Source organism: Ranitomeya variabilis, chromosome 1 (assembly GCF_051348905.1).
Source record: "Ranitomeya variabilis isolate aRanVar5 chromosome 1, aRanVar5.hap1, whole genome shotgun sequence".
Classification (NCBI taxonomy): domain Eukaryota; kingdom Metazoa; phylum Chordata; class Amphibia; order Anura; family Dendrobatidae; genus Ranitomeya; species Ranitomeya variabilis.
The window spans coordinates 1068222172-1068235566 of NC_135232.1; the positions used below are offsets into that span (position 1 = coordinate 1068222172).

Here is a 13395-nt window from a genome sequence, read left to right on the forward strand (position 1 = left end):
CAAATGTTTCCAAATGTGTTGGAATTTTTGTCGCTGGTCACAAATGGTACACAGCACACTTGCCATAGACTTCAATGCACGGGACATGCAAATTTTCTGCAATTTGTTTTAATTACAGCAAAGTCAGAACACTAAAATAGTGGCAAGACAACAAGTTGCACAAATGTTTTTGTCATGCAGACTGTTTTGACAGTTCTCACAGTACACTCTTCTAATATGTCTGTAGAGCTTTGTGTTACCTGAATCGGCAATCTGAATTCGACAGCTGAGACAGTGCCAGATACTGTGCCCAACAGCTTAGTACTGCATGCAGGAGAACTATGAAAAACTATTGTGATCTAGTAATAGGATCTTCTTGTATTCTTGGAGGAAATTTTAGAAAACTACATATTTATCTACTATTTTTCATATTGGTTGAAAATTGTATTATTTAATATCTACCTATTTCTTTGATTTTACATTTTTAAGATGTAGTGTGATCGGACTCCATGTATGGACAAAACTTCTCCTGCTTCAATAGTGTAACTTGTCAAGAAGCTTCAATGGAGTCTACACACTGACTGTTTCCTCCAACATTACTGCCTCATCTAGTGGTATACAGGATTACAGCTTAGCCTCCCTCAACTTAATAGAGCTAAACTGTAATACCAGATAGGGAAAAATCTTTACATCCAGCGAAGACACTTCAGTAGTCCTCCCGGTCTTTCTTTGGTGGTGGCCAGCTTGTGCTGTACTTTTCCAGCAGTCCCAAGCTGGCCACCTGTCAATAAAGACCATAAAGCTCTCCCGGGCATCAGAGCTTGATCGGCAGGAGTAAGAAGAGGCGATTACTCGGTATGTTTTATATAATTCTCTGTTGTTTCCCTATTTTTTTTAGGAAACTGGATAACCCCTTAAATTACTAATGCAACTGGATGAAGCCAACCTCAATGAGTGAAAGGAACTGTAGAGCTTGGATGTAGAAAATATTGTGTGCTTTCAGCTCTTCTTTAGATTTATGGGAAGTTCTTAGATGAAAATCTCGGTTAAGAAGGAATGGATGGGACTTAGAAAGTTAGTGAAAATTCATGAGTTGTTTTCCAGTGTGAATAAAAATAAAAACTTTTATTGAAACATCCAAATTAAAATTGTGCAAAATTAAAAAACAGGACAACTTGGAGATAGAAGTAAAAAAACCCTTACGTGTTTCGAACCAATATTTGTTCGTGGTTCTTATTCATGGCATCATTGTCATGCTATGATTTGAGTTTTGATATTTCAATAAATGGTTTTGTTTTTATTCACACTATAAAACAAGTTCTGGATTTTTGGTAACTTTCTAAGACTTTGGATGTGCAACTAATACTCGCCAAGACCCTAGTCATTGATTTTTTCCTGGAGCATCAGTTCTGCTCTTAATATGGACAAAACTGATCATATTCAGAGGTGTAATGAAATGGTTTGAATCAGCAACTCTCCATATTCTCTAGAGGGCAAACCACTAGATGGCTCAGTATTACATAGCCTCATATGAACTGCAGGTTTAGCATAATTCACCTTGTGATATCTCAAGTTACCAAGGTCTCTTACTCATACTGGCTTATCTTAAATATTTACCATCCATAGTATAAAAGTGAAATCTGATATTACAGTACTATATATGTCAATCATTATATTTCAGTTCATACTTTCAACCTCCTAAGGTTACAGCCATTCCATAAACAGATGATATACAACTATACATGGATGCTAACAAAATCAATATTTTAGGTCTAAATCCACCCACTTGTTTCTACAAACACATGTAGACAAATGTAATGGGACACAGATTACACCTACATTCTGAATCCATCAATATGGAGTTGGTCCCTTTGCAGATATATCAGCTACCAGATTCTGGAGTGTGTCTGTAGGAACTTTTGCCCATTCACCCAGAGGAGCATCTGTGAGGTCAGACACTGATGTTGGTTGAGAGGGCTTGGCTGTCAATCTTCATTTGAGTTTATCTCAAAGGTGTATGACTATATTGAAGTCATGACTCTGTTTAGTCAGTCAACTTTCTCTGCACCAAGCTCCACCAACCATGGCTTTATAGACCTTGCTTCACGCACTGGGACACAGTCATGCTACAACAGAAAGGGCCTTTTTCAAAATGTTACGACAAAGATGGAAGCATACAAGTGTCCAAAATATCTTGGTATGCTGAAGCATTAAGATTTTCCTTCATAGGATCTAAAGGTTCTACGTTGTCTCCTGAAAAAGAACCACCAGCATTATACCTTCTCCACCAAAATTAAGTCAGGCAAGTAACGTTCTCCTGGCATTGGCCAAACTCAGATTCATCTGTTGTGAATTTACCTTTTGGCTCCCTCTAGTGGTTACTAGTGATTTGACTCTGGGTATGTCATTCATCCCTTGTATGCTCACCTGGGTCGTTAGGTCAGGGGTGTTGCTATATAAGCTCCCTGGACCTTCAGTTCAATGCCTGGCAACGTTGTAATCAGAGCTAATCTGTTGTGCTCTTGTCTACTGATCCTGGTTCCTGCTAAATTAAGCTAAGTCTGCTTTCTTGCTTTTTGCTATTTGTTTTTGTTTGCATTTTTGTCCAGCTTGTACATAATCTGTATCCTAACCTTGCTGGAAGCTCTAGGGAGGCTGGAGTTCTCCCCCCGGGCCGTTAGACGGTTCGGGGGTTCTTGTATCTCCAGTGTGGAATTTTGTTAGGGTTTTTGTTGACCATATAAGTTATCTTACTACATTCTGCTATTAGTAAGTGGGCCTCTCTTTGCTAAACCTAGTTCATCTCTGTGTTTGTCATTTCCTCTTACCTCACCGTTATTATTTGTGGGGGGCTTGTATCCGACTTTTGGGGTCTATTCTCTGGAGGCAAGAGAGGTCTTTGTTTTCCTCTTCTAGGGGTAGTTAGTCCTCCGGCTGGCGCGAGACATCTAGCGACCAACGTAGGCATGTTCCCCGGCTACTTCTAGTGTTGGCGTTAGGAGTAGTTATATGGTCAACCCAGTTACCACTGCCCTATGAGCTGGATTTTTGTACGTCGCAGACTTACTTGTTCCTCTGAGACCCTCGCCATTGGGGTCATAACAGTTTGCCAGGCCAGTATTAAATGTTAAATGCATTGCAGAAGCGGGATTATAAGAAAGAAAGTTCTGAGGTTTTTTTTCTCTCTCTCATTTTTTTTTCTTTTCCCCTTTACCTCTGAGTGGGTTGTGTTTGCTGCAGACATGAATGTCCAGACCTTGATTACAAGTGTGGATCAGCTTGCTGCTCGTGTGCAGGGCATACAAGAGTATGTTATCAGAAATCCTGTGTCAGAACCTAAGATACCGATTCCTGAACCGTTTTCCGGAGACCGATTTAAATTTAGAAATTTCAGGAATAATTGTAAATTGTTTTTGTCCCTGAAACCCTGTTCATCTGGAGACTCCGCTCAGCAAGTAAAAATTGTTATTTCTTTTTTACGGGGCGACCCTCATGATTGGGCTTTCTCGCTGGCGCCAGGAGATCCAGCATTGGCTGACATTGATGCGTTTTTTCTGGCGATCGGTTTGCTTTATGAGGAACCCAATCTTGAGATTCAGGCAGAAAAAGCCTTGCTGGCGATGTCTCAGGGCCAGGACGAGGCTGAAGTGTATTGCCAAAAATTTCGGAAATGGTCCGTGCTGACCCAGTGGAACGAGTGTGCATTGGCTGCAAATTTTAGAAATGGCCTTTCTGAAGCCATTAAGAATGTGATGGTGGGTTTTCCCATTCCCACAGGTCTGAATGATTCTATGGCCCTGGCTATTCAAATCGACCGGCGGTTGCGGGAGCGCAAGACCGCAAATTCCCTCATGGTGTTGTCTGAACAGGCACCTGATTTAATGCAATGTGATAGAATCCTGACTAGAAATGAGCGGAAAATTCATAGACGCCAGAATGGCTTGTGTTACTACTGTGGTGATTCTACACATGTTATCTCAGCATGCTCTAAACGTCTTACTAAGGTTGTTAGTCCGGTCGCCATTGGTAATTTACAACCTAAGTTTATTCTATCTGTAACTTTGATTTGCTCACTGTCATCGTATCCTGTCATGGCGTTTGTGGACTCAGGTGCTGCCCTGAGCCTTATGGATCTGTCATTTGCCAAGCGCTGCGGATTTGTTCTTGAGCCATTGGAAAATCCTATCCCTCTTAGGGGTATTGATTCTACGCCATTGGCAAAAAATAAACCGCAGTTTTGGACACAGGTTACCATGTGCATGACTCCCGATCATCGGGAGGTAATACGTTTTCTTGTTCTGCATAAAATGCATGATTTGGTTGTTTTGGGTTTGCCATGGTTACAGACCCATAATCCAGTCTTGGACTGGAAGGCTATGTCAGTGTCAAGTTGGGGCTGCCATGGAATTCATGGAGATTCCCTGCCCTTGTCTATTGCTTCTTCTACGCCTTCGGAAGTTCCAGCGTATTTGTCTGATTATCAGGATGTCTTCAGCGAGTCTAAGTCCAGTGTACTGCCTCCTCATAGGGAATGTGACTGTGCAATAGATTTGATTCCTGGCAGTAAGTTTCCTAAGGGGAGACTGTTTAATCTGTCGGTACCTGAACATACCGCGATGCGTTCATATATCAAGGAGTCTCTTGAGAAGGGGCATATCCGTCCTTCTTCTTCCCCTCTTGGTGCGGGATTCTTTTTTGTGGCCAAAAAGGACGGATCTTTGAGGCCTTGTATTGACTATCGGCTTTTAAATAAGATCACTGTCAAATTTCAGTATCCTTTGCCGCTGTTGTCAGATTTGTTTGCCCGGATTAAAGGTGCCAAGTGGTTCACCAAGATAGACCTTCGTGGTGCGTACAACCTTGTGCGCATTAGGCAGGGCGATGAATGGAAAACCGCATTCAATACGCCCGAAGGTCATTTTGAGTACTTGGTGATGCCATTTGGGCTCTCTAATGCCCCTTCAGTTTTTCAGTCCTTCATGCATGACATTTTCCGGAAGTATCTGGATAAATTTTTGATTGTTTATCTGGATGATATTCTGTTTTTTTCTGATGATTGGGACTCGCATGTGGAGCAGGTCAGGATGGTTTTTGAGATTCTGCGTGAAAATTCTTTGTTTGTAAAAGGCTCAAAGTGTCTCTTTGGTGTACAGAAGGTTCCCTTTTTGGGGTTCATTTTTTCCCCTTCTGCTGTGGAGATGGATCCAGTCAAGATCCGAGCTATTCATGATTGGACTCAACCCTCGTCGGTTAAGAGTCTTCAGAAGTTCTTGGGTTTTGCTAACTTCTACCGTTGTTTTATCGCAAATTTCTCTAGCGTTGTTAAACCGCTGACGGATATGACCAAGAAAGGCTCTGATGTGGCTAACTGGGCTCCTGCTGCCGTGGAGGCTTTCCAGGAGTTGAAACGCCGGTTTACTTCGGCGCCTGTTTTGTGCCAGCCTGACGTCTCACTTCCCTTTCAGGTTTAGGTGGATGCTTCGGAGATTGGGGCAGGGGCCGTTTTGTCGCAGAGAGGCCCTGGTTGCTCTACTATGAGGCCTTGTGCCTTTTTCTCTAGGAAGTTTTCGCCGGCAGAGCGAAATTATGACGTGGGCAATCGGGAGTTGTTGGCCATGAAGTGGGCATTTGAGGAGTGGCGTCATTGGCTCGAGGGTGCTAAGCATCGTGTGGTGGTCTTGACTGATCACAAAAATCTGATGTATCTCGAGTCTGCTAAACGCCTGAATCCTAGACAGGCCCGCTGGTCATTGTTTTTCTCCCGTTTTGACTTTGTGGTCTCGTATTTGCCAGGTTCTAAGAATGTGAAGGCCGATGCTCTGTCTAGGAGCTTTGTGCCTGATGCTCCTGGAGTCGCTGAACCTGTGGGTATTCTTAAGGAAGGAGTTATCGTGTCTGCTATTTCTCCAGATCTGCGACGTGTGTTGCAGAGATTTCAGGCTGGTAGGCCTGACTCTTGTCCACCTGACAGATTGTTTGTGCCTGCTAGATGGACCAGCAGAGTCATTTCCGAGGTTCATTCCTCGGTGTTGGCAGGGCACCCGGGAATTTTTGGCACCAGAGATCTGGTGGCCAGGTCCTTTTGGTGGCCTTCCTTGTCAAGGGATGTGCGGTCATTTGTGCAGTCCTGTGGTACTTGTGCCCGAGCTAAGCCTTGCTGCTCTCGTGCCAGCGGGTTGCTCTTGCCCTTTCCTGTCCCGAAGAGACCTTGGACACACATCTCTATGGATTTCATTTCGGATCTTCCGGTGTCTCAGGGCATGTCTGTCATCTGGGTGATATGTGATCGTTTCTCCAAGATGGTCCATCTGGTTCCTTTGCCTAAGCTGCCTTCCTCTTCTGATCTGGTTCCTGTGTTCTTCCAGAACGTGGTTCGTTTGCACGGCATTCCTAAGAATATTGTGTCGGACAGAGGATCCCAGTTTGTTTCCAGGTTCTGGCGATCCTTTTGTGGTAGGATGGGCATTGATTTGTCGTTTTCGTCCGCTTTCCATCCCCAGACTAACGGACAAACGGAGCGAACTAATCAGACTCTGGAGGCTTATTTGAGGTGTTTTGTCTCTTCTGATCAGGATGATTGGGTGACCTTCTTGCCGTTGGCTGAATTTGCCCTTAATAATGGGGCTAGTTCCGCCACCTTGGTTTCGCCATTTTTCTGCAACTCTGGTTTCCATCCTCGTTTTTTCCTCGGGACATGTGGAGCCTTCTGACTGTCCTGGGGTGGATTCCGTGGTGGATAGGTTGCAGCGGATCTGGAGTCATGTGGTGGACAACTTGAAGTTGTCACAGGAGAAGGCTCAGCGTTTTGCCAACCGCCGCCGCGGTGTGGGTCCCCGACTTCGCGTTGGGGATTTGGTATGGCTGTCTTCTCGATTTGTTCCTATGAAGGTCTCCTCTCCCAAATTTAAGCCTCGCTTCATTGGTCCTTACAAGATATTGGAAATCATTAATCCTGTATCCTTTCGCCTGGATCTTCCGGTGTCGTTTGCCATTCACAACGTATTTCATAGGTCCTTGTTGCAGCGGTACGTTGTGCCTGTGGTTCCTTCTGCTGAGCCTCCTGCTCCGGTGTTGGTTGAGGGCGAGTTAGAGTACGTGGTGGAGAAGATTTTGGATTCTCGTCTCTCCAGGCGGAGGCTTCAGTACCTGGTCAAGTGGAAGGGCTATGGTCAGGAGGATAATTCCTGGGTGGTCGCCTCTGATGTGCATGCGGCCGATTTAGTTCGTGCCTTTCACGCCGCTCATCCTGATCGCCCTGGTGGTCTTGGTGAGGGTTCGGTGACCCCTCACTAAGGGGGGGGTACTGTTGTGAATTTACCTTTTGGCTCCCTCTAGTGGTTACTAGTGATTTGACTCTGGGTATGTCATTCATCCCTTGTATGCTCACCTGGGTCGTTAGGTCAGGGGTGTTGCTATATAAGCTCCCTGGACCTTCAGTTCAATGCCTGGCAACGTTGTAATCAGAGCTAATCTGTTGTGCTCTTGTCTACTGATCCTGGTTCCTGCTAAATTAAGCTAAGTCTGCTTTCTTGCTTTTTGCTATTTGTTTTTGTTTGCATTTTTGTCCAGCTTGTACATAATCTGTATCCTAACCTTGCTGGAAGCTCTAGGGAGGCTGGAGTTCTCCCCCCGGGCCGTTAGACGGTTCGGGGGTTCTTGTATCTCCAGTGTGGAATTTTGTTAGGGTTTTTGTTGACCATATAAGTTATCTTACTACATTCTGCTATTAGTAAGTGGGCCTCTCTTTGCTAAACCTAGTTCATCTCTGTGTTTGTCATTTCCTCTTACCTCACCGTTATTATTCGTGGGGGGCTTGTATCCGACTTTTGGGGTCTATTCTCTGGAGGCAAGAGAGGTCTTTGTTTTCCTCTTCTAGGGGTAGTTAGTCCTCCGGCTGGCGCGAGACATCTAGCGACCAACGTAGGCATGTTCCCCGGCTACTTCTAGTGTTGGCGTTAGGAGTAGTTATATGGTCAACCCAGTTACCACTGCCCTATGAGCTGGATTTTTGTACGTCGCAGACTTACTTGTTCCTCTGAGACCCTCGCCATTGGGGTCATAACATTCATCTATTCAACCAGGAAATCATAAGCGACTTCTGCTCCTCAGCACTCGGTGACTCGCTCTGTAACTTTACTTGGTCTCTGCTTTGTGGATGAGTTAGTGTGCTTCCATCAACTTTTCAATAATATCACTCATACCTGATGGTGGAATATTTAGGAGGAAGATATGACTTCTTACAATGATGGTATCCCATTACAGGACCACATTCTAATTAGAATAAGCCATTACATCACAAATGTTTGTGAAGGCATACGGCATGACGTGGGGTGGGATTTTATGCACCTGTGGCAATGGAGTAAAGGCCACACTCACTCATTAGTAGAGGTGTCGTAAAATCATAGCATTTTTTACACAATTTTTTGAAGCATGTTGAATGTAGTCTGGCTGAAAAACCTGAATTAAATAATTCATACTTTTTTTTATATAGTGCATTTATTTTACAATTGTCATATTTGCTCAAGTAAAACAATATAGACAGGGTTCTTTGCCCACCTAATATTAGATATGGGGATGAGCACATTCCTTTTAGCACACCAATTTATTACTGGATATGTAACATGTATACGACTTACCACAAAACATGGTCCAGCAGATGTCTTCAGACACTCCTCCAACAACCTCATACGAGTCCTCTGCAGTTCAGGGCTATCCCATTCTTCTTCTGGTATCCCCCAATACAAGTCTATGGCCTAGGATTTAAGGTTACATATTAGTATTCCAAACAGAAGGAGGAAATAGTAAAATCATCTTTAATTTTATTGTCCCTTTGCTCTCATTGTGTTAGATGTATTTTTGACTTGCCCAAGGTTGTGTGATATCCTATTATTTATACTGCTGTATATACTGTATGACTAAGTCCTCAAGTACCAAGAATTGTAATTAGAGACAATGATATTATGGGGGATGCACACAATTTACAGAAAACCTGGATTATCATGAATTATATTTAGATTTAATTGTCCTGTGTTTCTTAGTAATAACAAAAGGGAAATTATATGATAAGATCTCCTATTCCGAAGTTGTTACAGTCAAGAAAGATGTGACTACTGTATAGTAGAATAGCTTTATTTTCTATGGCCCAGTTCACAAGAGGCCATGTGTAAATGGTTAACTGGTGTGAGAATAACCTGTGGAAGCCACAGACTTTCTCATACCATACTGGTTTACTAGGTAAACCTGTTATTCTAGTGTTCACTTGTAGAGATGAGCAAAGGGTGTTGAGGCACCCAGGACTGACTTCTGTCCTTTGTTGCAGCATCTTCTGGGCACTTCTATCGCTTTCTAGGCCCAGCGACATTATGATATTGTTGTGCACAATGTACCATGACATCTCGAGGCCTAGAAAGTGACAAAGAGAAATCGGGCTGAGGAGACCACAGAAGTCCACATTCAACAAAGGACCAGACCAAAGGTTACTGCTCCTCTTTTTGCTCTTCTCCAGTCCCTGGCATACAGCTAAGGATTCAATCACATCTACTCTATAATTTAAGTATTTCTGTTATAGAACCAGAAAAATAAAACTAATCAGAGTAACAAAATGCCCACACCTTGCCTACTAAAGTTTCCAACCAGCCCCATTGACGTTAATGCTGCCTGGAGAGATTCTCACTCCATGGATATCATTCAAAGTCAATTAGGGTGTGAGAACCCTGTGGTTTCCATACTCTGATTACTCGAACAGTTTGAGAATCAGAGCAGTTTTCTGTTCCCAGGTTGTCACACCATAGAACAGAACCCAAGAATATTGGAAATATGGCCTTCAATGATAATAATGACCTCTAATTACTCTTATTATTGCAATTCACTGAGCTACGAATCTGCACCAAATTCATCTCCTATAGAAAGTAATGTATGCAGAAAATTCTCAACACAAGATGGTTATTGCAAAATAAGGTAAGAATTATGGCAGAAAAAAACTCTTTCGAGAGTTGAATTATATTTATTATGTGTTTTATATACTATCTGTGCCTTGACCAAAAATAGCATGGTTCAGTACGAGCTTTGTGGCCTAACATAACACCATCTGCAAAAAATAGAAGTAAAAAATGGAAAAAAAAGCTCCAATGTTTTAGTGCGTATTTTTTGAACAAAGTACCGTATGTCAACATATAGTTGGTGTAAATGTAGACTAGACAGGCTAAAGATGTGTCATATTTATCATATGGCAAAAATAATGAACCTTTATGATAAATTTGTAGCATTTTAAAACGTCTACTTCAAACTCGCACTGTCTAAACATTATATACTATGATAAATGTGCCCTAGTCCCTGTAATCTGCATACTTTTGCTCTTTTCCTTCTTTTTTTGTGAATGTACATTTTCTTTCTATAAGTATATGTTCACATGCTGCCTTTTTGCTGTGTTTTTTAGGCAAATTAAAAGCTGTTTTTTGCAGAAACAGCAAAAGCTAAGAGATTTTAGAAATTTCATGCACACACATTGGTATTTATTCCTGACTGAATTGGAAAACTGATGTGCAAAAAAACATAAAAAATGCAGCAAAAAATGTTGCCATCAGTTTTTGCCGTGTTTATAGTAAAAAAAAAAAGCAGGTAGAGCAGGGTGTTAAACTCATTTGTTATTGTGATTTTCTCAAGTTTAAACCAAAATGTCTTGGTGTCCTCAGACTCCTCACTTGAGAATGGCAATTAGGATTAGTATAGTATCATTATATTAGTGATATGTTAACGTAAATAATTGCCTGAACATTTCAATGGCCGACCAATGTATAAAACTCTACAAAAAGAACTTGGCACTCGATATGTGAAAAAAAGTGCTTCCGTTTATTAGTGCATCCAGACAGAAATGGCTAATGAACGTTTTCGGTCCGACATTGGACCTTCATCAGATCATTCTTTGATATGAACTATGAATACATGAAATGAAACATGAAATGAAAAAAGATCAGAAAGACATAAAATGTCACATGATGCAAAGAAAGCGAGAAAAATACAAGTATCAATAATATTCCATCTATGTTGTTTAAACGAGTAAATATAATTAATATAGGGAGATGCTTGTTATCCGCCCGCTCTAACCCTTATACACCAACTTCTGTTGCTCCTGACCCTGGCGCTTGCTCCTTTTGTTTGGTGTCTGTCGTTCTCCAGGTACTGGGCACAGGTGTGCCATATTCTTGATTATTAATTACCTCACCTTTATTTACCACATTACCTGCGGTTCTTTTCGGTCCCATAGAGAACATATCCGTCGTAGTAGGCTTACCTATCCTGGACGCTCTTCTTTTCCTCTTTGGATCGCTTCCACATCCAGGTACATGCACTCTTGTGTACCTTATCCCTTCGTCTCTTTGCCTTATTTTATTTAATTGTGGGCTATTTACAGTTACCATTTTCTCTCAAGCACCATAATTGCCAGCTCTTTCACCATACAGGGGATACGTTCCTCTTCATTCACTCTTTAATACTTTGTGCACCTGTTTGTATATGTCTTTATTAATGCCTGGTCATTTTTTTAGTTGTTTTAGGTTTTCACTCAAAATTCACTATTATTGGCCGTTTAGACCTTCACCGACACTCCTATCAAATACCCTGTATTGCGTCTTGTCTTCATTCTCTGGAAGAAATACTAGTTCTTATAGCCTTCATCTGCTTAATATAGTTGGTACTTGAATTTTACTATAAGCACATGTCGTCATGTATATAGTTGTATCACTGTGACCATTTCCCTTAATGTGTCACACAGCACGGTCTGCGGTCTGTATCTTTACAGGTACCTCTACCACCCACGGAGCACTCACGGATAGATTTCGTTTCCTTCTTCATTATATTTACTCGTTTAAACAACATAGATGGAATATTATTGATACTTGTATTTTTTCTCGTTTTCTTTGCATCATGTGACATTTTATGTCTTTCTGATCTTTTTTCATTTCATGTTTCATTTCATGTATTCATAGTTCATATCAAAGAATGATCTGATGAAGGTTCAATGTCGGACCGAAAACGTTCATTAGCCATTTCTGTCTGGATGCACTAATAAACAGAAGCACTTTTCTCACATATCGAGTGCCAAATTCTTTTTGTACTGTTCTATGGGTTGGACACCCTACTTGCGCACCTACAGCACCTACTTCTATTGAGTGCCGTGTTTTTTGCTATTATTCCAGTGTATAAAACTAAACATTACCTGACCAATGTGTGAAATTGAAAAATGCCTGACCAACTCAATGGCCCTGACCAATGTGTGAATGTAAACAGTGTCCCACCTACAAAATGCTCTGCCAATGTCTAAGGGTATGTGCACACGGGCCGTATCACATCCGGAATAGCTGCGGATTGAACGCTGCGTAGAGCCGCAGCGTTCAATCCGCAGCGTCCAGATGTTACAGCATAGTGGAGGGGATTTTATGAAATCCCATCTCCACTATGCGTGGTAACACGCATCCGGCAGCCCTGAGATTCCCGACATGCAGCGCGTCTTTTTAGAACGCAGCATGTCCGTTTACCTTGCAGCGATGCTGCGCCACCGCAAGGTAAAACACAGGGCCCTATGTGTGGGGTGCGATGATTCCGGATTTGTGCAATGAACACATCCGGCATCATCGCGTCTACAGAAGGGGGCGGCCCTTTGGGCGGCACGAGTTTTCCGCTCCGTCCAAAGCGCCGGCCATCCTGAACGTGGACACGTACCCTTAGGTAAACTATTCCAGACCAATTCAACTCCCCCCACTGTTGTTGAATTTGTAATTATGTATTTTTTCATGAACGCATTAACTTTTTTGTTCAGCATACTCACTATTTTTTAAGCATTAAAATCTTTTTCCATTAAATAATTTGATCTATTTGACCACTTTTCCAAAAATGTTTTATGCTTTCACATACGTCTTGCATTGGTGCCCTAACACTTTGCATTGTTTATGGTAGTATGGTGGAAGCAAAGCTAAACGCTGGGATCCTGAAAAATGTAGCAAAAAACGCACAAAAAAACGCAGCAAGAAAAGAACAAAACTTGCTTTTTGTTTGCCGCTTTTTTACTGCCAATAGGAGAGAAAATGCAATGTGTGAACATAACCTAACTGTTCAGTGTGGGCGTCTCTTCCCGCTGTGAACTTGAAAAGCTGTGCTGCATCTCCTGGCCAATCGGTTGTGTTCACCTGTTGACCGTCAACCAATAAGATACAGTACATTTAAGTTTCACACTGATGCTGATTCACTATATGCAAAATAAGTGAAAACTGGTTACAACTGCTTGAATTAGATTCATTAGTAACATCCCCCTGTACAATTAAGGTGGAATTAATGTTAATTCATCTTTGGTACAGCATTGGCATTTTTCGAGAGCCCGAACAAATTTCAGATTATTATTATTAAAGTAGAATATTCCCTAAA

At 42.0% G+C, this 13395-nt stretch overlaps 1 protein-coding gene across 2 annotated transcripts in view; it reads right to left on the bottom strand.

Moving 5' to 3' along the window:
* Positions 1-13395, bottom strand: part of NWD2 (NACHT and WD repeat domain containing 2) — a 298741-nt gene that overhangs the window by 128920 nt on the left and 156426 nt on the right. For both annotated transcript variants that reach the window (XM_077279924.1, XM_077279925.1), the window contains exon 3: positions 8616-8732. In XM_077279924.1, coding sequence (XP_077136039.1) covers positions 8616-8732 — 117 coding nt within the window. The remainder of the gene's footprint in view (positions 1-8615; positions 8733-13395) is intronic.